The following is a 26,202-nucleotide window of genomic DNA, read 5'->3' on the forward strand; positions in this document are numbered from 1 at the left end:
CTATGGGTGGTTTCTAATGTATCTGGATTTCTTTTACAGCAAATGACATTAAAGTTGCTTTTTTTGTGGCCTCAACACTTTGCTGGTCACGTGAAAAACCTGTGAATCCATTTTTGGTTGAGAGAATTTATATGATCTCATGAAGCTCTTTAAAAACTCATTAGATGAGGTATAAAATGCACGATGTTACCGAAAAGCTTTGGATTCACAAGGTTTCCACCCAACTATGATCGTCTTTATTTTCAACCGTTTCAGAGACAAAATCAGACACATTAACACATTAAAACAAATACCTCTGCTGGCAGAAAAAAACATCAATGCATGTAGCATTTGAAAACACATTGGAAATATCTTGCCATGTGAATGATAACTGGGTAACACACTTAGGCCCTTTAGACACCTTAACAGCACCACAGTTGTAGAAATGAGCCCAATACATTAACATGGTTGTTTTTATACTTACACTAACAGTTTCACAGTGCAGCAACCATAATGTATATATTATACACACCCTGCTAACTAAATGGTTAAATATGCTTTCTTGTCTTTTGTATTTAAATTGTCAGTCCAAGACTTTTACTTTTTTAAATTTAAATTCCAGCAAATGGATCGTTTTTGTCTGATGGCATGGAAGTAGGTTTAGGTTCAACTGATTCCTTTACTTCATAATTCCATCCATTAGTGCACACATAGCTTAAAAGTAAATGAAACATTGCAAATACCAACATTGTACTTTACAACAGCTTTATAGCACTCATCTGGAAGACAAGGGGAGAGATGACTGACTCTTTGGTTGCTGTTATCATAGTTTATAATAATTTAAAGGGATAACTTACCATAAACTCACTCCTTTCAACAGCCATACAGTACAATGAAACATACATCTTGGCTTTGCAATGCATTAGGTTTTTATGGATTTTTGTGCAAAAAGAAAATATTTCAATTCTAGATGATTGTGTGTTAAGACTTTCTCTAAAACACACACACACACACACACACACACACACACACACACACACACACACACACACACACACACACACACACACACATGACACTCCTGTCGGACCTTTCTCATGTCCATATATTTTACATTTTTTCACAAGAGAGGTTAGGGGATTTGATCCATTTAACACCCAAATCAAAAATACTCTGGGTCATACCATATCACAAGGGAAAAACACAAAACACAGATTTTAGTGCCTCTAAATGTATTGCGTATAGGCCCCATTCCAATACTTAAAACTGCATCCTTGACTTACTAAATAATAACCCAATTGACTGTTTGCTAAACCCTTCTTCAAACAGGAACAAGGCACAGCAGGTACATGTTGAAGCGGTGTGCGTGAGGCTGTAGTAAGTAGTTTTTTTGTATTTTTTTTTTTTTTTAGCCATACCAAAACCAAAAACATCAATGTAAGCTGAAAACATTAACATAGCTGGCTGACTAGCTTACTACCAGTAGTAACTGAGCATTATTTTAAAGCCAAGGAGCATATAATTAGTTAACTGCATTATTGTTATTTTGTGTTAATACAAGTTAAATTGGGCTGGAACATCGACTGTGTGGGAGCCAAAATGCTGCTATGTCAGAGTTTAGGCTAACATTAGCATCTCTATCCTGCTCATTATTGGATTTGATTTTCGCTCCAGCAAATCTCGTCGACTGACTTTTTGCCTGGACATATAGCATAAGCCTCAGTCTTTTAGCATTAAAATATGTATGTAGCCATCATGTGTACGTATTTTTTACAGGACTGTTTTAAAGAGAGTCAGCTGGGAAGCATCAAATGTTGGCTAATTAGCTAATGCTAGCTAACTGCAGCTAATAAAATCTGCCAGTTGTCATTTCAGCCGACGAAATTGACATTGTCATATGCTATAAATGAGAAGCCTGCTTTTGTTTACCTCCATGTGAAATAGATGACATATTGTGGAATTGTAAAAAAACATGTAATTGTAAATCCCACATTGTTATTATTGTAAACTGCATATATGCTGTCCTAGCTTGAAAAACTTGATAGGCGTAGTAACAGTAACTGAGGGGGGCGGGGCTTAACAAACAGTCAATTATTTAAATAATCTGCCCTTTGTGAAATTGGCTTAACGATTGTCATTGTCAAGTTTTGGAACGGGGCCAATGAGTGGTGCTCTATCCCTGCACTCTGTGACCGTATGGTTGCAAAGGTCATGCTGTCATGAGCCCAGTGTTGGCTTAGGGTTGGGCCAGGCGCTCCAACGCCTCTCCATCGCAGCGCATACAGTGGTAGCCCATGTCAGCCGTGATGTCGAAGCTGCCCTGGCTGAAGTAAAAGTCCATAGATGGTTTGTTCCAGTTCAGGACGGTGAAGTTAAGCTGGCTGCAGCCGGCAGCCAGGCCCAGCTACAGGAGCAGGAAGACAGACATGAGTAGGGGAGAGCCGGGACAGTTGAAACACTTTTTAATTAAACGTAATTTACAAAGCGATCGTATCGCACTGAAAGCTTATATTATGTCACTAGCAACCTACACCTGTGCAACTGTCAAATACAGTTGCATTTTCAGCTTTGAACAAAACCATTCAGGAATTATTACAGCAAAAGTGGGGTGTGCGTAATGTTTCATTCGTCCCTCCTGGCCGGGACAATTGAAACAGCATGGGGGGACGGATGAAACATACAGTTTAAGCCATATAAACTTCCCACAACTTAAATATTTTACTACATATCATGAATGGTACTCCCAAAAGGTGTTATTTTAGATAGATTGTTGCTGGGCTATACGTCTTTGTGAATATCTGTTAACAACTCATTGCCGTCACCTTGAAGCGTGTATGAAGCGGTTTTTGAAATATCATGCACTGTGGATGATTCTGCCATTTTTATAGCTAGAACAGTAAGTTTTCCCATTTATTTCATGTTTCTATTGTGAAAAATGTCATTGCACTAGGTTTTTATGTGGGTTAGGTCACTGCACATCCAAATAAGTGCCCTTAACAACCCACAGCCCATCAGTCTCCATAGGATAACATGGGAAAACTCGACCCCCCTACCTGGTGGGGTCCAAATATATTTTCATTTTTCTAAAACTGCTTTTCCATGTCTCACCTCCATAACTTATTGTATAAACACAGATATTTGTGCATTTACTTAAAATACATGGAGTTACAGCCAGGTCGGGGACCGTTGAAACAGCTGTTTCAACCGTCCCGACATAGACATATGCCATTATAACCTGTTTTGCTTTCCATGTAAACAAGCATGCAATATGAAAGTCTGGGATTGTGGAGAACACTAAATGGTCTACTGAATAAGCATGTAGTCGAACCTTTAAATGAGAAACACTCATTAATAATCGAAAAAATGTAACCTAATGAAGTTTACTTTTGACCATCAAAACTCGTGTATCGCCTGTAACTCCGTGATAAAAGGAAATAACAGGAAGATATTTGGCTGATAGAAGGAGGTTAACATGCTCTATGTTTTGACCTAAGGAAGTCTGTCTATCATCATTGCACTTTGGAGAAAACTGGAATGTTTCATTCGTCCCGCGTTTCAATCGTCCCGGCTCTCCCCTACTGCTGTGCTGATATAAGGGATTTATGCAAGCTCCAAGACATGTTATACATTATGTTGCAAAACCTCCTTTCCTGAATTTCCCCTCTGGGGATCAATAAAGTATTAGGCTATCTTTTCTTTGTAGAGAGAGAGAGAACAGCCATGGTTTAACGTATACAGTACATGTCCATGTCTTGCCCAGTCAAATTATGGATTGATGTTTTACTCACCTGAGCTACCTTGCTCATAAGTGCTTTACCAATGCCCTTCCCTGGAAGACAGATACCATGGATTACTTGAGAAAGTTTTTCTCTTCAGGCCATTTTCACAAATTATTTTGACTCCATAAAAACAATGACATTTTTGAGACTGTGCACTGTACCTCTAAACTCAGGCATCACGTACAAGTCCTCCATATAAATGGCTCTGCCCGACCATGAGCTGTAGGAATAAAAATAAAGTGCATATCCTATCTTTGTATGGCCTGAAAGAAAAAGAAAAAATGTGAAATCAATGCACCAGGAAATGGTAGTGAGCAGGTGATTTGAGTAACAGTAATCAACTTTTAAAAGCAGCATAAAACTTGTGTGTTCATTCTATAGGTATTTTTCTACAAAGTATTTGTCATATCACAATACATATTCACAACATTTTTAGTTTTTGAATTGATTTCATTGTACTATTCTTGAGCGTTTGTTACTAATAATGTAATGTTGTTGTAGTGGGGGAGGGTGAAGGGTAAATGTTATGTCTACAATAAGTCTGTTACACATGACAAATCAATTAATAAATGTGTTAAACAAAATATTTAAACTTTAGACTTTTAGTTTAACTTCTCAAAGTTTTTCTGGTTGATGATTTTAAAGCAGTATTTAATGATTTTAGCTCTTTTATCTTAAAGATGCTTCAGCGCGCGTAGAATAAGGTTGCATCCGAAATCTCATACTCTGAACTACATACTCAATATGTATACTATCGGTCAACATACTTTTGTGTAAATAAACAGTAGTGTGTATCTTTTTGGATGCACTAAGCTATAATTTTCAACGTCACTTCCTGAAAGCCTCCTTGCCGTTGAAGACGCGTAACCATGGTAACCCCTGCCGACCTCGGCTCTGGCGGCATCGCCTTTTAATGTTAAAATTACTGAAAGAGGTGAATAACTAGACCAACAGTCGTTTAAATATGTAGACATGTAAATTGAGCGTTATTGACGTTACAGAGCGCCTCGGTTTCTGTCCGTTTGTCTGTTATGAACGTTGTTGTTACTATCGCATTGTGGGATATTTATGCAGGCGTAGTGTCCAGTATTGCATACTGTAATATTTTACCGGAAATAGTATGCAATTTGCGTACTATTATTACTGTATGTATTTTGGTCAGTCTTGTTTAGAACTGTGTTGCTGACCTAGTATGTTAGTATAAGTCACCAGTTTATGTTTTTCTTAGCACTACATGCTTGTAGTGTCAGAAAGCAGCAAAAGAGAGATTCCAAAATGGATTTGTTGTCCAACAATGCTGGGAATTCAGTAGGCTACATTCTTGTTGTTCATGTTGCTATAATTGGTAATTGTAGCTGCTAGATTTCAAGATGTCAATCACATGCTAGCATCTTTTTAACTGGTAGAAATCACAACAGATATTTGTCTTTCCTCATTTCGGTCAATGTGGTTATTAGGCTGATTCTAGCTGCCAGAAGCTAATCTGCATCCTGTCATGCGATTGGTTGAGAAGCTATATGGATATTAATGTGCTCGATTATCAGAGTCATGGTGTAAGTCAAACACACTCCTCAGTATGAAGGCAGATATCTGAATCTTGAATTGCATAGTTTTTTTTTTAGTTTGTATGAGAATGAAGATGTGTACAACTCCATCGCTTCCACAAATACAATTGCTTGTAACAGTAGTGAAGTTTTGAACAGTGTTTTTGATGGTTTCCCCCTCACCGTCTTTGGCTTTGTGCTGTTCTGGCACCTCAGCGACAATCCCATGGAAGAACGGGTTCTTGGAGAAGCCGTCCTGCTCCAAGTCTGCATATAAAATACAAAAAAGATTATATGCGATATGCTGGTGATAGTTTTTCCTGAAAGTAAGGTCAGACATCCCATGGTCTCTTAAATGACACCATGTGGATTGTGATGATGTGGTTTGAAACTACTGTGAAAGTTGGCAAAACAAGGTCAATTTAGTAGCTTTTGATTGTATCACAATCTCTTTTTGATTGTCATGAAATAGTTTGTGTTGGTGTAAAAGTTCATATTGAACGTATCTATCTATCTCTCTATCTATCTATCTATCTATCTATCTATCTATCTATCTATACCTTGATAAGAGCAGCAAAAATTTCACAAGGTCAATTTAGTACCTGTTCTGGAGCTTTCGTTCATATCACATAATCACATCACATAATCTTTGTAAATAAAGAAGAATAAAATTGCAAATGAAAAAAGTCCTAAATTGCTCAAAAATGGGACATTTCGGTGTCTAAATTCAACTGGACAAAGTCCGTCTGCTAAGGAAGATCATATCAAAAGCTCTGGATTTCATCGTTTTTTTTAATGAAGGGTAAATAAATGTATACGTGAGGTCAAAGCAAAGAACTGTACATATTATTTTAACAGATTATTTTTAGCACAGCTGTTAATACAGTACCTCTCTGAGTGACTTTTACATGATCTGCGACTTTCTCATATTCAGCCAACTCCTGTGAAAAATAAATACAAATAACATCAGTTTGCACTAGGCCTACTGTGAAATATCACAATTCCTTAACCTAAATTACTGTCAGTTAGCCTATACCAAATGGATGCATATACATCTGGTGCGCGCTCTAATAAAACTGCAGGCATAATATAATGATCTAATAACCGCTATATCGTGTATTTGACGTATCTACTGACGTAAGCCCGTGAGTCATAGGCAACCCAATGTCTTCCGAGTCATATAGCATACAGCTGCACTGCACGTTTCCGCTCACCACAATCATCCGCGCGATGTCCTTGCAGTCCTCCACGTTAGCTGCACGGATAGAGAAGTCCATGTTGTGTGGCTCTGATGTGACGCTCACGACGTGTGGCGGTTCTCCGATTGTGGATTTGGACGGATGTAACGTGAAAAATGACTGTGGAGGTCTGCAGCTGTCCTCTTCTTCACGATCTCCTACAAAAACAGGAAGAGAACTGGGCTGAAAGTGCCCTGGGGGAGGGGCAGGTGGAGGGAGGGAGGGAGGGAGGGGGCACTAATAGGCTAATGATTAGAAACATCCTATAGGCTATTATATTTGTTTAGCCTATATCTGTTGAACCAGAACCTCAGAAACCTCCCTATATGCTAGAATACTACCTTTCCCAGGGTTGTGTTATGTAGTACCGTATACATTTTTAGGTTTGTGCCATCTAAATTGCTGCCTATGATTAAGTCATATTGGATTCCGATTCAAAGGCCAACGATTCGATTCTAAACCGAGTATCGATGCATCAATTGTTTTATGTACATTTCCATGCGTGATTTTTAAAAATATACATATAAATCTGAGTTTGCTACTCAGAGTTTGCTAATCACTTCCCAGACAAAGCATCTAGACAAAGCTTAGATTTTGACATATATTTGTCAAACACAAGTTTTAATGAAATATTTTGTCTACTGAGGTTTTTATTTTGTAGTCATTCCATGCTTAAGACTTAAACATGCTTGTGGAAGTCACCTTCTCTCGCAGTAATCTTCCATGTCAGAGGCTCAGTCATGTTTAAAGGTGGATAATTGGCGTCTTAGAACATGAAACATTAGGTGGTCAGAAGTAATGTGATAAAGTAGATGAACTGCCTATGTTTTGCCTAATTATTTTTATTTATGTCTTATTAGATCATATGTATATATACAAATTATTTTTATTTTTTTTCATTTTGGCCATTTTCGTGTGTTTTTTTTCTGCACTCTTGCCTAAACTCAAAGTTGTTGTCTATTATCCCATCCGCTTTCAGTCACTCTGTTTTCTGATTTGTACTTGTCTGGAGACAGTAACTTTTAAATAAAAAATCAACACATTTAAAAAAAAAAAATAATCGATTATTAATTTATCAGAATCGATAATTGAATCGTTCTAGAGAGAATCGCGATGCATCAAAGAATCGATTATTTTTCCCACCCACTGTTTTGGGTGGTATGAACTACTTTTCCTACAAACTAAGTTATACTCTGGCCTTAGGATGGCGCTGTCAGTCAGTCATTCGGTCTGTTCAACACTGAATTTATATTCTGGGGACGATGACTTTGACCTGTGAAGTGCCACTGTCCGGTCAAAGTTTCCCCTTGACTTGTTACTTATGTTGTTGTTGACCCCATGATCTATTACCGGACCACCATTTTGCCACATTTTCAGGCTACAATTTCAATTTTACACATAGATAAGTCATAACTTACATGCCAAATTGTCATGAAATTTGCTCAGAACATTTATATTTAAGGGAATGAACCCCTTTGTTTTAGATGACCGTTTCATTATACTCTAAAATTTATTCATTTTCCCACCGATTTCTTTCCACAGAAATCATTAAAAATCAATAAAAGCAGAATTTCACAGTAGTCTGCCTTTCCGGTAGTAGTCACTACCAGAGAGGTTATATTATAATACATGTCATCAGACTGTGTACTTTGGTGCCTGAAGAATGATCTCATGAGTTTACAGTGTTTTCACACAGACATAATGGCAAGTCCTCACCAACCAGAGTGCTAAGTTTGAGGAACTGAAAATACATTGGGGAGAGGTATTTGCAAAAAAATGACCACATGAATGACTCATTCACGAGTATAATCACTAAATGATGACATTATGATACAATGATAATTATTCAGTTTCAGTCTGAAGATGTCATTTTTAGGAAGCCTATCCTTAATCAGTATAATTTGACATAAACATTGAAAATGAATGAAATAAAACACTTATTTGAAAGTAGCAAAGACAAACAGGAAACATGGGCTTCCCAGCTGATGTTAAATAATATTGATGTTGCTATAACATGTAATGCATCTTATACCTCGAAGCTACGGAGACGCTCTAGAAAAACAATCTTTTAACTCCAAACTATGTTGTGAGACCCTTATTGTGAAGCTAAGGCAGTGACACCTGTCTTCAAGCCAAACTGTTACGCTTAGGATTAACATTTTCATTCACAGCTATTTAATAGAATAGCCTACAACTTAAAGAATAGGAATCGTCAAAGCAAACAAACTCAACCTGTAACCATATCACAGCAGAACATGATGCATTTTTATTGTTCAGCAGTGTTTATGAACTACTTCTTGATGTATTTTCACAGTTATATCTCTTTATTAAGCCACGGAGCTCCAGTTGGAGATCATTTTCTCTGTGTTTGGTTAAAGACTAGTGTAATGATTCTGAGTGAAACCAGACGACACAAAAACCACAGCTGGTTAAGCCATGTGTGAAGTCTGGTTTGAACTAATAATTGATGAAAGATTCAGCCAATGAAAAATGTTTAGAATTACAAATAACATGCTAATAACTAGCTCTAACTCACTGCCTTTGGTTATTTATGTGTTAATTATATACATAAATCACAGAATAAATAGAAGACTGTGGTGTGCTTGGGGCTAAAAATACATTTATGAGAGATTTGTCACAGTACACGGTATTCTGCAGAGCGGAGGGTGGGGAGGAAATGAACAGGGGAAGGGGGGGGCTTGCTGGGCTGGCTTCAAATGCTCCTGCCAGCTTTCTCCTGAAAAAATAAGGTCTTTGTGGCTATTAATAGCTCCAGCAGGACGGTGTAGCTCTTTAAGACTGACTAACGGCTCCTTCATACGACGCAAGCAGAAAAACCAGAGCTTTGCCACCGTTTTCATCAGCCAGCCTCTATGGAATTAGCTGATGACGTGCATAAGACACCCCTGACAGTTTTTACAGACGCACTTGAGGACTCACAGGCAGCTAGAAGCAGAAACATTGTAGACAGTATTAGTCAGTGGATTGTGAGTAAGAGAGAGTGGGGCCTCATACTAGGCTATGCACATCTGACAAATCCTACAAAAACCCAGAGAAAATGATTCTTGGTGTGCAAGTAAAGCGCAATTCTAGTGTTTTTGTAAGTTCTGTGATCTGTTGCTGGGACACAATGCATAAGTTGCCAGAGCAAGGGTGTCGGATGTTGAAAGACCCAAAATACCCGATTAGCCCAGGTTACATCACTGATGATGTGCCAAAGTTCACCATTTGTATCTCAAAATCTAAAATAATTTATCATATCTATTGTAAACCCCTTTAGCTTACAAGAATAGTTCGACATTTTTGGAAATGCACTGATTCGCTTTCTTGCCATAATGAGGTGAGAAGATACTTCAGCCGGAGTCATTAAAACAACCCAATATGCTGTTTAGTTAATTGTTTGAAAATGTAAAAGTAAATTTACTTATTTCAATTTATATTTAATACCGGTATTTATGTTGAATTTTTGGGCTGAAACTTGAGTAATTAGTTCAAATACATCATTTTGACCTGAGTACTTTTTAATTTTGTCAAGCTATTGTTTCTCAGTTCACTACTGGATTCAGTAGTCATCTTCTTCAGGGCTGGACAGGAAGCCATCTCCTCTTCCTGTTTAGTCTAGATTCTGATTGGTCCCTGAGCTCGAGCGCATTTCAACAACAAAGCAGTCAACACCACATTTATCAATTTCTAAATACAGCTAAAAGTGTCAATGACCAAAAAAATGCATTCAAAAGAACTGAAATACAGTCAAAACAAAAGAGGAGTCGCTGCTGACATCTTCCCCCCTCCCTCTTTCAGCTTCCATAATTTCCATTTTTGGACATTATTTTGCTTTTTAATTAAGTGCCCTCCATAACTAGCTACTGTACCCAATTAGTGTACATGAATACAAAGCACAGCCCAGTGCAGGGAAAGCATTGTGATAAGAGCTATTCAAGTAGCTCGACACCTTCTATTTACTTATCATGAATAGCTCACTCTGGGAATACAGTGGCCTCAAGAGAAAACATTAAAATCCATTTTTAATTTTTTTTTTATTCAAGGATGTTACATAACTGCTTGGTCCATTTTTGACATACAGTTTCCTGCTGCTGGCTGTAGTAATCACCTATTTCAAAGTTATTATCAGAATGACTTTAAAACTTGAAAATAAGTCTCATGATTTAAGAAATTCCCCCAGATGAACCCTTCCTCCTGTCTGGTCTGTTCATGTTATTACACCTAAACCGCAACCAGTTAGCTCAGTCAGGCAAAGAAAAAAGGAGAAAGGAAATTAGCTCATCAGCAGACTGACGCAACCGTCATGTAAAGATAACTAAAGGAGAAAAAAGCAAAAACTGTATGTCATTCCCTCTGCTCCACACGGGCCCATTAACATGCCTTATTAGGACTTTTGCAGCCGGTTGTCAGGCTGGCAGCTGCTACTTGTTATCTTTTTTTTTTTTTTATTTGGTCAGCCCTCATAACGTCCCTCAGACAATCTGAGTCATGTGATTCCTGTGTAGGTCGGGTCACTTGGCCACTTGCTCATCATGGGACCTTGGCCAAGTGGGACGTACTGTAGGAAATTAAACAATAACACTGCAGGTACATTTTCGGTAAAGATAAATAGACAACTAGCTTTCCTGTAAGGAAAAGTCAGTGTGTCCAGTCAAATATTCTTGGAAAAGGTACACTTCACTATCTGAAAGCTATTGGCAACCAGCCCATGTGTGCTATCAATCTAGGATAAGTTACAGAACTCAAATAAAAAGTGTTATTTACAGACCTCATATTTCTAATCCACTGATAACACCTACAGCTTCCCTTTTGGATCCCAGGTCTGTGTGTTGCAAAAGCTATTCTGTCCTGTTTTAGCAGCAGGGCAGGTGAAAACTGAGATTAACTGAAGTTTGCAGACAACACAGTTTTACGTGTAAACCTAGTGTATGTGTAAATCAGTGGTGTAGTTTACGTGATACGCCGGTATACACAGTATACCCACTAAGAAAGCTTCAGGATTTCCATATACCCACTTAAAAATGTCCAATGACGCGCAACAACATACTTTCCATTATATTTTTGATATATTTTGAATTGTCATCTGTGTTTTTCTTCTTCACATAGGCTAAATAAAGGTTTTTCCACCATAAAGTGGTGCATAAAAATGTATCCGAATACAGGAAATGAAGTCGTTGATGCTCAAAACTTCCCTGGAGGAGGACACCCAGACCCCCCACTATGATATGGCCCCTCCCCCAAAGGCAGTTTCTGGCCAATATACAGTACAGTATACTCACTACAATACATTAGACTACACCACTGGTGTAAATAGTTTTAAAGCGTAATAATACTCCTACGAGCCTTCGGGCTGCTGGTCAAATGTTGAGCTGTCTCGCATATTTGCATACAGGTAAGCACACAGATTAGCACTTCCTGATATAGACGTTTCTAAACTTTAAAAACATGAACTTTCTAAATGTGTCCCACTTTGTTTGTTGTTGCTGATACCAGTAGCTGACGAGAGGTTAAATTCAGAGCCAGGCAGTTCCCAAGTAATAAAAAGGCTCAATAAAAAGAAAAAACAGACTCAAAGATTTTAAAATCTGTTAGCTATGAGCTAAATGCTAATGTTAGCATGCTAACATGCTCACTACGACAATGTTAATGTGATAATGTTTAGCATGAATACTGTTTACTATGTTCCCCTTCTTAGTTTAGCTTACTAGCATGCTAAAATTTGGTAATAAGCACCATGCCGCATTCACGTCATATGGGATTAGTCTATATCCTTGACGTTACACTTCCGGGATTGCTCCAGTGCCACAGGAAATTCCACCGGATGCATGCATTTTCCGTTTCCTTCCGCTTTCTTTGTGTTGGGATTTTATATTCGGTGAATTAATGAGGACTAATTGTTGACTGTTCCTCAGATCTCTGCATGGTAAATTGAGACAGCTAGCTAGCTCTGTTCAATCTGAGATTTCCCTTGCACAACTATTTTGCAGCGGCTCTGTGCGGAGCTTAGCACCGCCCATGACGATTCTGATTGTTTGAAAGAAATGCCAATAAACCAGAGCACGTTTACCTCCCATCCCCGAATGCTATGTGGAGTAGCCAGACCCTCCTTCAGCGCACTTTGGAGGAGGGTCTGGCAAAGCGAGACTTGATAGATGGAAAGAAAAAAAAAAATCCCACGTTAACAGTCTGAACCACAACAAGTGGTGGACTGTCCAACAGACCTTAAAGCCACGCTTATTTCGAATTATTTTGAATTCTGGGTGAAACAACTGCATTGGATTGATTGGAAATGTATGGTGATATTTTATTATCCATGCACAGGTCCTAAAAATACACTTTCAGTATTTGATACCGAAAAGGGTACATTTTTAATCACCTGTTTTATTTTTTCATCTCTGCGGCGCATACCTAGCCAACAAGGGGCGATACATCAGATCTACAACTTCCTATATTTCCACAAAACCAGCGGCTTTTGAAATGCACGTAGCGTATCTAAACTCCAAGTACACAGAAGCACATAAGCTACTGTAGCAACATCCTGAGGAAATCGCCTCTCCTTTAAAGCTTTACTGTAAAGAGACATCAAAGCTCCAGCTGCAGCCAAAAAATGGGATGTGTGTTTGAGATTTAGAAGGGTTTTAAGGTGGCAATAATGCTCATGTAAAGATATAAAACCTCTAAGGCAGTGAATTCACAATTTATGAGAATATCTAAGTTATCAAATGTAGCAGCCACCCATCTCTTCTCTTTCTCCTTAATTAGTCATTTCCTCAGATTCGATTCTTTGAATTAAGGCGAATAACAGGAAAACCTGACTATGAAGCCAGCAGATAAAATGAACCCCCACCGTCGACGACTTCTCTTCTAAGAAACTGAGCCATTTCCTTCTATGAAACCAGAGGCCCATTGTACTTGTTCAGGAAGGTGTAACCAGAGAGCAGGTAAAGACTTTGATTTACATAATTGAATCCAGTAACTTTCACTAGAAGAGCAGCTATTGTCACTTGAGTGGATTCAACACAACTCTTACTGTTTCACATACCGGTAATACCAACATCCTGTATTATCTATATTCTTCATAACACCAGTTAGGCTATGTCATATTCCCGACACTGAACTTGTGATCCCACCAACTTACTGGAACTTCCACATTTACTTTGACATCAACAGAGAGTTAGTTATTGTTTTCTGTAGTACTTTGCCATGAAAAAGCTAAATCATGCTCACAATTGAGACATGTAACAGCTAAAGATTAACAGACAAAATTATGCAACACACCTATGCTGTGATTACGAGACTTGAATTGGATGACTCTTTAACATGTCATGCAGGACACTTGTTATACCATACCAAGTGGACCAAAAACATGGACCAAAAAAAAGAACTCCTCCCATAGTGTTCTCTTTTGTAGTAGATATTTGAGAACAGTGCAGAGTGCCCCATAAACCTGTAGTTACCATTCCTGTTTTCATATCTCCACGCCTCGTCCAACTTCCTCTTACAGGTAGACGCTCTGCTGGAACAGACTGTACAGATGTGTGTGGTATTTGAGTAAATAACAACAAAAGCTGCTGTGACAAGAAATGAGGCTGGGAAAATGACTTGCCAACATCATGTCTGGCAGTTATAATCAGACATTGTTAGAAGTTGGCAAGATAAACCTTTATTGTTCCCCTGTGGATCAATAAATATCTATCTTATTTGGCTCAAATGTGGCAGTTTGTAGAAAGACCATGGTTTGTACATAAATTACAACATTTTCTATTACTGTTTCAGTGTAATTTAACCATTAAAACCATTCAAAAATCTCATTTTAGGCATGTCCTGGCCAAGAAAAGCAGCAATAACAAGGAGTTACAGACAAACAACATAAGACGGTAACACGAGATATGCCACAAGGTCAGAATTAAACAGAAATGATCAAATCTTCAATAAAAATTGTTAATACAATTCTAGAAACGACCTACCTGTCAACTTTAAACAACCCAAGAGCTGTCTTACCATAAAAATAAATAAGACCAATAACTTAATGACGCTAACAGTCACATATATGTTTTATTATTTACTTCCAAAATGGCAGCTGTAAACATTTCAGCCATGCTCTGTGAGGCTGTATACATCCATGGACCTTACTGTAAGCACACTGGCACTTATAGCTTAGCTTAAATGCTATGCTGACAATGCTAACGTGCTAATGTTTAGCAGGTATAATGTGAATGGTATATACAGTAGAATGGTATATTGTTCGAAATCTAAATTTTGTGTTAGCATGCTAACAGTTAATGACAAAGTACAGCCCATGGGGATATATTTTTTTCACGCTAGCAACGTAACTAAAACGTGATTGACAGCTCTGGTAATTATCATATGAAGGTAAAAGTTCATGACATTCTTTTTATAGCACTGGTTGTAATGGTGCCAGGCACAGATAGTGATGTGCTTTTTGCTTCAATAAGACTGAGATAGCAAACTGGAATGTTGGCTTCATTGTTGACAAGCTGCCTTCATTATTGACAAGCATAGCTACTGTAGATATACATCAGTAAATGCCAATGAAAATTGATTTACAGCAGTTTAGAAAAAGGGAACTGGGCATAAAACATTTCTACCACGGACGGGTGGGAGCCTAGGGTCAGTTTACTTCCTAAATTGTATGTGTACAATAGAAGTATTACATCCCTGTTTTACTTCAAGAAACTGTATGATAACCAAAACAGAGATCACAACCCTGTTAATGCTGGCGACTGTTCTAAGAAGCCAGATAACTCAATAAACCGGCTTCTTAGAACAACACCTCTGGTCTTTAAGGTGTAATAGCCTTTAGATCTGTGTCAGTTATTCCCTATCTTTAGTATGAATTAGAAGCTAATCTCATCAACAAACGCTTAATGTTCCATTCTCAGCGACTTGCTCCTGTCTTATCAAAGGCACTCTGTGATCTTGTTCCTTGAAATCCCCAAAATTTCCACCCAGCTCAACTCTGAACTGTGTAGACTTTGACTATTCAAACAGCTGATTTGTAATTAAGTGTTGCTTTCTTAAACCGTCCATTTTCCATCACCCTGCCTCTTGCTGTAGTCCAAGATTGTCTTTTTCCCCCACAATGAATATAATTACCTCCTGAGAGGATTAGAAACTTGGTTGGTTTCATTCCCAAGTAGCAGTTGAGACATTTGAATTAATAGCTGCCAAATAGTTTCTGAACAATTGGGTGTGTCTGTAATAGCGCCCACACCCACTGATACTAATGTCTTATAGTTAATTGTCAAGTCTAAAAAAAGACTTTCTCTCTGATTCTGAAGGATTGACATTTTAAAAATAACGGTTTATATAGCTGCAAATTCTTCTGCTCCATGAATATTTAACAAAACTACAGCCATCTGTGAGGCTGTACTTAGGCACTGTGGTACTTTAAGCTAAATGCTAACATCAGCAAGCTCACATGCTCACAATGACATTGCTAAAATGCTGATGTTTTTAGCAGGGCCAGTTAAGATCTCGGCTTGATGATTATGACAGATGAAAAGTCAAGGGTTAGTTACAACATTTCATCTTGATGGGAACATTATCTGTCCTAAATGTCACGGCATAATAGTTGTTGAGAAATTTCACTGAAAAACAAACCTCACAGTGACACTATAGGAAAAGTCACAGGATCACTAAAGTTATTAGGATGCCTGGGAACCATAAACATATGTATAAAATTTGGTGCAAATTTCATGGGGGGGAAAAAGAAAATTGAATGTCAATCCATCCAAATGGTGGCGCTAGAGGAAAAAATCAGGGAATCGCCAAAGTCGGTTGGATTTATCCTCTAGGGAGCATCAAGTATGTACACAATTTCACATCAATCTATCCAATAGTTGTCGACCAACATTCCCATTCAGAGGGTCTTTAGCAAGATGCAATATTGCTAAAAAAACAACAACAAATAGGGCTCGAGAGCCTCTACACTCCTGCCTCTACCACAGTTTGGATGCTGACTCTGTTCTTGCTGCCTGTTGTGAGCTACGTATAAAGGGTGGGTGCCTGTATGAGATGGTCCATTATGTCACCGGTGCCCCAAGAATAGTTCCAGTGTGTCCTGCTAGGCATGAGGCGAGTGTGACGTTCAGAACTTAACTGTTGTTGGGCCAAACCCAGAAGAAACAGGGGCCCTACTGTTTCCCCACATCAGGCACACCCAGCCAGACACACACACACACACACACACACACACACACACACACACACACACACACACACACACACACACACACACACACACATGGAACCGTTTAAGGTTTTCCCTCTGCCACTGTTCAAAATGCCCCCAGGATAAACACTTAAAGCAGATCTGAACCAGTGAGGCCAGTGATCCCCATTAGAGACGGGCTGTGACGCAATGTGAAGGCAATGAAAGGTACTGGGTTTCAGATGTTTCCTCTAAGCCTTGTGTTGCATATACTCACAGTAAGACTTTCAGTTGGTAGAGCATGATGCCATGGGCTTGTGACATGAGGACAACTAATTGTCGTAGCCTACATTTAAACATCTTCATTAGTCATGTAAATGCAAAAATATAAAATGTTATCAAAATTCATTTAAACAAAGCTTTTTAATTAGTGCTTGAATGATTAGTCAATTAATCAGTTGGTTGATTGACAGAGAATTAAATAACAACTATGATAATCTGTTAATCATTTAAGTTATTTAAAAAACAAAAATGTCAACAAATTGTCTTCTCTCACACATATATCACTGTATAGATCTACTTATTGGGTTTTGAAATGTTGATGGACAAAACCAGATGTCTAAAGAATGTCAGCTTGGGAAAACTTTGATGGATGGATTAAGAGCTAAGGAAGTACTCATCCCATAAACCACCGCGCACCACTGAATAAAGGAAGCTACGTTAGTTTAGCTAACAGCTAATTTGGCTAACCGCTAGCTGAGACAGCATGTAGGCCTAATAACTTTAAAAGACCCTCAAAATAAAACCTGAAAATAACCTTTAAAATATATAACAGCTGTTACGTCAGCTGTAGCCTGCTTTACCCAGTGTTTAGTTTGAGTTAACGTTATTTTAGACTGAATCAAGCTGTCAGCTAGTGGTTAGCCGAATTAGCTGTTAGCTAGTGGAGGCTAACGGCAGAAGCGTGGAACAGATCGTGATTCGTGCAGTGTCGTAAATCCACGTAAAACAGGATTATCATCTTGGGCATGCGCATGATGGATCGTGCAGGAAGCTCCCGGCAGCCCCCCCTCCTCACCAGCATGAGTTCAACCAATCAGAGGCATCACTGTGGGATTGTGATTATTCAGGATTGTGGGTAATGGAGTACTTATCCAAGACATCGCGAAAAAAAAGACATTTATCTCAAAACAAGGTTGGTGCCCCATGAACTTTTGGCAACTATATGAGCATATACAATTGCTTAGTCACGTGGTAGCTGGTTTTAAGTCTACCATTAACGGTTACGATTTTATGGCTTATACTCCAATTGTCAATGGAGAAATTGCATTGTATTTTTACTTCCGGAACCCGCTGCGGGCGGAACTGTTGCGCTCTATAACTGTATTGATGGATTCATTGCCTTACTTCTTTCATTGAGGTATTTTAAATGCATTATGTGGACCCCATGAGCTCCTGGGATTTAAATAAATTAAACTGTTAGATGAGCATTTACCAGTGTTTATTTTTACATGCTAAATGGTATAAGTATAAGTAATGGTATTAAGTATAACATCTCAGAAGTCAAAATCAGGCTGTGTTGCAGCTTTTGTTAAATAAAGGGTGATAAGTCAAAGACAATATGTTGTACACATTATTTAAACTGGTCTAAATAAGACCATATTATTAAGACCCAATGTGCAGTCAAACATTGTTCAAACCCACATAAATGTAATTCAAGTTCTAGTGGAGAGCCCACAAAATACCAAACATGTCTACCATACACAGGCTGAATATATTGGGGAAATTTTAAATGCTGCACAAGACGTCTAGAACATTTTTAATTTTAAGGAACCATAAAAGCCTGGAGTCTTGGGTTTGAATATTTTACTCAGTGTAAACATCATATTTGCTTCAATTAAGAACAAATACAGCATTTACAGTATGCCATAATACTGTCACACAGTTTGAAATTAGTAGATTTTAACTCTTAAACTATGATAAGGGGGAGTGTAAATATGTAGCCTACATAAACACCCTGCCATGTACTGCAAATCTCTCTTCTATTGTAAATCGTCACTTATTTTCCCCTCAGACCTCCCTCTGCTCATAGCCTACATCAACCAGCCCTCTCACACAATTGCTCGTCCACGTGTGTGACGAGCTCGCGCCTACGCTGTTTTAAAACGGTTGTCCCGCGAGCTCTGATTCACTCAACTCATTCACGTCGAGCAGGGAGGGAACGGAGGCGTGATTCAGTCTGTACATAAACTGTCTCCGTCTGCATATGTCTCGTTTACGTTTCACGAGGGACACTGAGCTTACGGAAAACCAGTTACCGACAGTGCGCTTAATCGATTCTTTTTTTTATATATAGGCCTACACCTATTAATTGACAGTCAAACGAGTTTTGTGTGAACGTGCAGGACAGAAGACTTCCACCTGCCCAGTGTGTTTAAAAAAAAACATCACGGAACTCTGCGGTTCACCTGAGGCGCACGGAGACATCGTTTGCATGAAACTGTGGCCAGGTAAGACACGTTTTTGAAAAGTTCAAAATTATCATTTAATTCATAATGGTAATATCTACTGAGAAATGTACCTGGTTTTCGACTGTGACAGTTTTACGTGACCCTTCGGTGCTCGCCGAACAACACTCTTAAATCTGCCAATTTAAAGTTATCTCGCTCATTTCTGAGACGATACGTCGCACAGCACATTTCTTTCCGCTTAAGTAGCCTAATCGCTTATATGTTGGTTAATTCGGCATACAAAGGACAACATAACGTGAAGAATACATGTTTAGAAATAGTTTAATCTCAAGTTCTATCTTGTATGGTGCATCCTGAAATTAACAATAGATCCTTAATATAACCTGTTTGCTGACATTTGCCTGTACTATATTTGTATGTTCGCATCATATTAAGGATTAAGTATGGGGCAAGAATCTCTCCATATGTTGGTTTGTTCTATAGAAAAAAAAAGTGTTGAAGGTAAATACAGTATAAGCAGAAATGTTCTGTCCACTTCCAAAGACTCCTTACAACAGTGTGTGTGTGTGTGTCCCCAAGTGAAAGTGGTGTACATGTTTGTAACCCACACATGTAACTGTATATGGGCATGCCCTGGGTTGGCCAAGGTTCTAGGTCAACTTGCATCTCTTTCGTGATGTGACAAACTCACAGAAGCATGCCATTGTTTGTAGGAGAAATATTTAGGAGGGGAATGCAAAGCTGTTTCCTGCATAGGGGGTTGATTAACAATGGCCGCCACCTTGGAACAGTCGGTGGTTCTCTCTGCAACTTACTTCTGAGGAGCTAGGATGTTGAAAGAATGGCCAAGAAAAGAGAGAGGGGGGAAAAAATAAAGTTTAACACAATGGAGAACAGGCAGTTCTGTGGGTTTGTAGGATGGGAGACAATGGGAGGCTAGATGTGGACGTTGTATAAGACTGGAGTTGGCAAGTTCACAGAATTGTCCAGTAACTAAAAGCATGGTGATATGAGTGTTTGTAATACTTGGCACATGGTTGACTTTGAACATGGCTATGTACCTGGGATAACCTGTCACTTTTGTGTGTTACAGTAACCCTTTAATTGATTTTGACATGTTTCCATTCATCAGTGTGTTTGTATGCCTCTTAAGGGTTCACTGCTGTAAGGACAAAGGCCAAACCAGGCTGTAAATATTTAATGACTGGTGTCTGTGGTGAATGAATATTCCTCACATGCGTCACCTTCGTAACCGGTCCTGTTTGGTGGCCTTCTGTTTTTCCATGCTGCGGTACAAGTTGTGCTGACTGCATGTTTTGTTTTCCACATCAAGGAGTTGAAAAGAAAACTATAAAAATGAAGTTGCTTTATATTGAGGAGATAACTCAATGTCAAAACAACCCATTTCTAAGAGAAACCCTGTCCTTGACCATATTTAAATCAGAACAAAGCTTAAAGCATCTGTCCCGCTTAATTATTCCTCTAACTTCAGTCTTTTTTATTTATTTTTTTATTTCAGATAAAAGCAGTGGATGCAACTGTGCTCCATTTATAGAAGAAAAGTGGAAGAGTGGGAGAGGCTCTGAAGAGGACCAGCTGACTACCGGCAGATACGCCTCAGCTAAAATTTCCTCCAAACCCAGCCTGAAACGTACCATGTCTCTCAGCACATTTCACCTCATGCAGACTCTTAAGAACTCTCCGGCTGCGTTACGTCGCCGCTTTCGCCGCGACCGCACAGAATCATTATCCCACGGCGACCCTCTTTTTAAGGTCCACTACCTGGGCACAGAGAAAATCTTCTCTCTGGATCGAGAGCAGGCCCAGGACGCTATTAGCCGCTTGCTGGAAGGTATTGCAAATGGGAAAAAGCTGAGCAAAGACCACGCCCTGGTGGTGCGCCCAAGGTACGTCGAGGTCAAGGAACTGAGTACAGGTCGGCAGCTAACTAAGACGTACCTGCAGGACATTGCGTACTGTGCCGCGGATGCCAACCGGCCCAATGTCTTTTTGTACATCTGCAAACATCAGGGGCAGCAGCTGCAGTGTCGAGTGTTCTGGTGCAGCCGTGCAGAGCGGGCACTAGACATGACAGCTTGTCTGGCACATTCTTTCCAGCGGGCGCTGAGCGACTTGCAGGATGGCTCAACCACGCTGCAGCCAGGAGAGGTGAAGGGGAAATGCGGAGAGGAGTCGCCCAAATCTGCCGCCATCTCAAAGAGCTCTACGCTGCCATCCAGTCTGGGAAAAGGTGAGACTTTACGAAACCTTTAAATACTTGTTCAGATTTCTTGTCCATTTTAATCAATGAGTTAGTTTACATCTAAAGGGGATTAATTAAAGATGACTTCGCCACATCAGATCATGTGAATACCACTAGAGTCAGAGGCTGCAGGGACGGCCCTTACTGCTACTCTGCTAAGCTAGGCTAATTACCTTTTAGCTAGTTGATGTAGTGTTACTTTTTTATTAGATTTACTGTCTTATTTATGTGGCATAATAAAGTCAATTACTAAGATGTTTGGGCATTTTTCCTTTAGAAGATACACTAAATTAGCTGCCTTGGTTTTCTACTAGACTATGATTTTTCACCCTCAAATTACAATTGTTTTTAATAGCAAAATAAGTTTAATATTTTTAACAGATGTCAAGAAGTTGATTTGGCTTAATTTTAATGGAATATGTGGTTGTTGCATTTTGGCTTTGTAAGGCAGAATAGTTGTTTGGTTTACGATTAAAGAACCATTTCCCTGATTAATTGTCCTTGGCATACATTCTGCTTTTGCTCTCCAAGTTCTTTAAAAAGATAAGATTGCTTAAGGTGCCATTGCAGCAAGCACATTTAGTGAAAGTAATGAAAACCAAGTGCTGAAGTAGTAAATGAATTACTTCACCAGGACACTTTAGAGTCTCAGTTGACAAACTTTTGAGGCTGGTTCGATGCTACTAATTAACATTTAGTGTTCATTTTTCATTTGCAGCTGCCAAGCTAACACCACTAACTCATCACTGACTGTCTTTTCTTTTCAGTTCGCTGGAAGAAGAGGGGCTCTGTGTCCCACAGCCCTCTCAGAGCCATCACGAGAAGAGGATCTGCCTCTGACAGCTGGAACTGAACCCCCGATTTTACCCTTTAAACATGGGACCACATTAACCTGATGACAACCTCCAGGATGACGGCACTAATCGGAGGGAGGGAGAGATTACGAGACAGGACAAAGGGGATGAAAACGGGAAGTGGGAAAGTCCATATTTGGATGTATGAGGACTTGTGAGATGATGTTGCCATAATCGGTGAGTGTTTTGACACAGCAAAGTTCTCTGTTGACTTTTGCAATTGTGGCGTCTAATGTAGCACAAATGCTGTTGATTGCTGCCTTTGTTCACCTGCCAACAGATATGGTAGGACTCGTGGCTGGCTGCAAGCCATTTGTGGACCAGACTGGATAATTTCCGTGCCTTTTTTTTGGGGGGGGGGTTGGCTTGTTTGTTTCTAAGTAGTCTACTTGATACTTAAGCCACTGAAGACTTTGGTCTGTTGGAAAGGGGACAATTAAACCAATAATGATAGCAGCTGTTGGCCAAATGATCCACACATGAAAGTCATAAACTGGAAAAAGACGACAAGCTTTTTAAGGCTGACTTTTATTTAACTGGCATTTGTGACAGGTTGTGATTATCGTTGTATTATTGTTTTTAACCCTGTGGCACTACTATGTTTCTCCATTTTTTTTTTAATTTTTTTTTTTATTGAATGGACAAAACCACCCTTTTAATCTATGTTGTGAGTTTTGGCCACGATTACATAGATGTTAAGAGAGAGAGGGGAAAATGCAGGCGTGTCATACAAAGTAAAAATGATTAGTCCGTAATGAACATAAATGCAATTAGTAATTTCTGAGCACTTTGTCAAATTTGACATCAGTTTAATTCCAAATGTCTTACATTTTAAGAGGTCAGTAGCAGCAGCACCTGGATTGTAAATGAGAAAAAATAGACCCTAGCAGAACTCCCCTCATCCTGCAAAAACAGATCCTGTCTGTCCACTGCAATTCATTATTTGCATTTATGTGGGATAAACAGACTCAGCCGTGACTTGCGGGGTTTGTTTGTGTCCGAACACTGGGAACGCTGTGTTCCCATGTGAAGCCTCTGTGTGGAATGCGCAGCCATGCACCTGCATTCCGAGAGGGGGGGTTGTGAAATGTCCAACCATGACTTTGCATATGGAGGAGCCTCGTCAGTAGATGCTACAATGTGCTTTTAATGCTGAGCCCTCGACTTGTTCACATTACCAAAGCCATAAAAGGTGCCTTAACTACCTAAGTTAAAGTGATGATTATAGGCATTAATATGTGCAGTATTGCATAACGTGCTCTCACGATGGTGATTTCTGTCTTATGGTTTACAAATGAGAGACTTGAGGATTAGTGGTACACCCTGAGGCTACCTTCATTTTCATTTTGGGTTTTCTGACCAAAACTAAGCTAGCAATGTTGCCTTTTTTTTAGCAGGAAAGACATTTTTGACTGATGTGCCACAAGGTTTTTATCAGATAATTTTAACATTTTGTACTCATGATGTATTGTAATTACAAACGGCGCAGCCCCAATCTCGGAAAAGGGGTTAAAGTGCCTGCTTTATTTTATTGTACATATTTAATTATGTATTTTATGAAATATTAAAACCTTTTATACAACACTTGTTTGTCGACACGCTTTTTCATTCTGCTGTAATTTTCAAGAAGACTCGTATTTAACCAGCTTTAACTTCTGCAGCTTTGACCCTGACAAATTATTCTGTTTCACTCAACTATAACTGATGTTATATTTGGCCTGAAGCTGTTAAGTATTTCTGGGAGAGCAGGATTGAAGAGTATGGGGGTGGCAGGGCAAAATATTCAGAGAGGTCCTGGGATGTTTACTCTTCATGTGTCATGTCATGCGAGTCATTTCCCAGGGTTATTTCTCCAGTGTTTTCACATTTTCCAAAACTCATACATGTGACCACTGTTCAACTGTAGTAAATGTACAGATCCATCTCCAACTGGACTGTGTAGCCTTAAAAGAAATAGATTTGTACAGTGTGTACTGTATGCAATATGAAAGCAACAAGACAAAGAATTACTAAATGGTCATTCTGATGCCATTTCACACATTTAAACCTATTTTCTTTTTTCTACAAGAAGTCAGTAAAAGTACGATGTCTCATCTGGATGTGGGTCAAAAAGGAACAATTAAAGTCACTCCTCTCCAGAAGAGTCCTGCACTGTGGGACTACCGGCCAACCCCAAGCTCTCCCTGTGTCGCTGTAATTCCAGCAGGGACTGGACGTGAAGACGCCTCAGAGGCTTTACCTCCTCGACCACTGAAAGGAGAAACCTATGTCAAAAACCATCACTGATACCTTAAAATTCAAATGTGGAAGGGCTATCTCTACGGTGGATTTCTTTGTAATGTAGCTAAATAGCATCACCTGCTGGTCTCAATAATAATCATAATTGTGCTGTACTGTACTTCTCTATGACTTTCCAAGATTTCCTACCTTTGTCATAGTTCAACTCGTCCCGGTTTCTGTAAACCACGTACATCTCCAGAAAGTTGAGGAGAGCGCCTGTGACGAGGAAGCGGTCAGGGAGGGGAAGACTTTTGATGTAACGCATGTCCAGGGCGAAGGGGTTGGAGGGAGACGGAACAGTGCACAGACACACCAGCTCACTGATGACGTCCCACACGCGGATCCCTAAAAGAAATCAACAACACAACAGAAAACACAAGACAGAAATGCATTTTTTTTTTTTATTTTTTTTTTTTAAATTGTACTGAACATTTCTAAAAGTCTAGCACAGTATAGTAATGTTGAAGCACCAAGAGTTTTTTCCACACACCTAATCCACAACAAACAGTCTCTATGAAGGGTAAACTCAAGCAAAGACATCTGTGTCTGATTTAACTCATGGAAAGTGTAATAATTAAATCTGTGCTGTGAAACAATAGCTCTTTCATGTTTGGATTCCTCACATTGTTTCCATACCTCCCGTCTGCCAGTCTGCGATGGACTTGAGTTTCATGGGCGTGTCCTTAACCATCGAATCGGTGCCTCCGATGTTGACCAGGCGCTCGTGATTAGATCGTATCCAGGCGTAGGGGCGTCCGTACTTGACGTAGCCGGCCAGTAAAAACAGAGTGCAATTCACCTCCTGTTGAGGGACAAATTCGAGGCCATGAGACTTGAGTGAGCAGGTTAGTGGTTGGAAGAGTAAGACTGACCGAAGGTAGCACTTACAGGCACGGCTATCTCTCTTTCACTAGGAGAGGCTGGGAGGAGATGCTCCTCACTGCTGGGGTCCCTGAGGAGAGAGGTCAACCAATGTGTTTGTGTCTAAAGTCTGCCAGCAAGACATTAGATGGACATTAAAAACACTCTACTTGTTTTTTTCAATCTAATTCACAATCCTCTACAAAATTGAGATAATCTGAAAATCCTTAGATTTAAGAAGCTGTAATCACTTTGTTTCCCCCTTTTTTCCCCCAGCACTTTAGTGACATATTTATTCAAAGTGGAACCATTCTGCTTGCCATGAAAGATGGGCAACATTAGCCAATTCTAGGCTACATAATTGCTGTATCAAAGCATCATTATAGTGAGTATTTTGTTTTGTAAAAAACTAACCAACCAATGGATGTCAACATGCTACTTTATCAAAATGTTTCCCCAATTTCAGATTTGAAAACATTACAAATATGTCACAATGAGCTTTCCCTGAAACTAAACACATGTTTCTATTTCCAGACACACAACATGGCATCAATCACCTGACAGCCTGTGGCTGTGTCTTGGTGTGTGTGTGCAACGGAGGGTCTTGTGGGCCTGGAGGCTCCCTGGGCAGGGGAGAGCTGCTCCGGCTGTCCAGGCTGGGGGAGCTACTGCTGGGGGAGACGTCGCTGCTGTTACAGCTGCTGGTGGAGGAGTGGGAGGAGGCTCTGGAGACCACAAACCCTGGGGAACGCCAAC

General features: G+C 39.5%; 3 protein-coding genes across 3 annotated transcripts in view; 1 reads left to right on the forward strand and 2 right to left on the reverse strand.

Annotated features, from left to right (window-relative positions):
• Window positions 1–198: 198 nt before the first annotated feature.
• sat2a.1 (spermidine/spermine N1-acetyltransferase family member 2a, tandem duplicate 1) lies at window positions 199–6,717 on the reverse strand. Its single transcript, XM_078276155.1, has 6 exons — window positions 6,517–6,717; window positions 6,192–6,243; window positions 5,486–5,569; window positions 3,920–4,021; window positions 3,768–3,808; window positions 199–2,383 (listed from the first exon to the last, which is right to left on the reverse strand). Exons 1-6 carry the CDS (start codon window positions 6,577–6,579, stop codon window positions 2,216–2,218), a joined length of 510 nt encoding a protein of 169 aa, XP_078132281.1. The 5' UTR covers window positions 6,580–6,717; the 3' UTR covers window positions 199–2,215.
• A 12,173-nt stretch (window positions 6,718–18,890) lies between these two features.
• On the forward strand, window positions 18,891–22,816 carry LOC144534302 (uncharacterized). Its single transcript, XM_078276152.1, has 3 exons — window positions 18,891–19,227; window positions 20,708–21,439; window positions 22,219–22,816. The coding sequence occupies exons 1-3, from the start codon at window positions 19,212–19,214 to the stop codon at window positions 22,302–22,304; spliced, it is 834 nt and encodes a 277-aa protein (XP_078132278.1). The 5' UTR covers window positions 18,891–19,211; the 3' UTR covers window positions 22,305–22,816.
• A 1-nt stretch (window position 22,817) lies between these two features.
• The window catches only part of LOC144534301 (uncharacterized), a 4,256-nt gene continuing 871 nt past the window's right edge, over window positions 22,818–26,202 (reverse strand). Inside the window, exons 4-8 of the mRNA XM_078276151.1 lie at window positions 26,004–26,202; window positions 25,474–25,537; window positions 25,222–25,387; window positions 24,733–24,930; window positions 22,818–24,555 (exon numbers count right to left, since the gene is read on the reverse strand). The exon at window positions 26,004–26,202 is cut by the window's right edge and continues 1 nt beyond it. Coding sequence (XP_078132277.1) covers window positions 24,431–24,555; window positions 24,733–24,930; window positions 25,222–25,387; window positions 25,474–25,537; window positions 26,004–26,202 — 752 coding nt within the window. The 3' untranslated portion in view covers window positions 22,818–24,430. The remainder of the gene's footprint in view (window positions 24,556–24,732; window positions 24,931–25,221; window positions 25,388–25,473; window positions 25,538–26,003) is intronic.

The sequence above is a fragment of the Sander vitreus genome, chromosome 19, assembly GCF_031162955.1.
Source record: "Sander vitreus isolate 19-12246 chromosome 19, sanVit1, whole genome shotgun sequence".
Classification (NCBI taxonomy): Eukaryota; Metazoa; Chordata; class Actinopteri; order Perciformes; family Percidae; genus Sander; species Sander vitreus.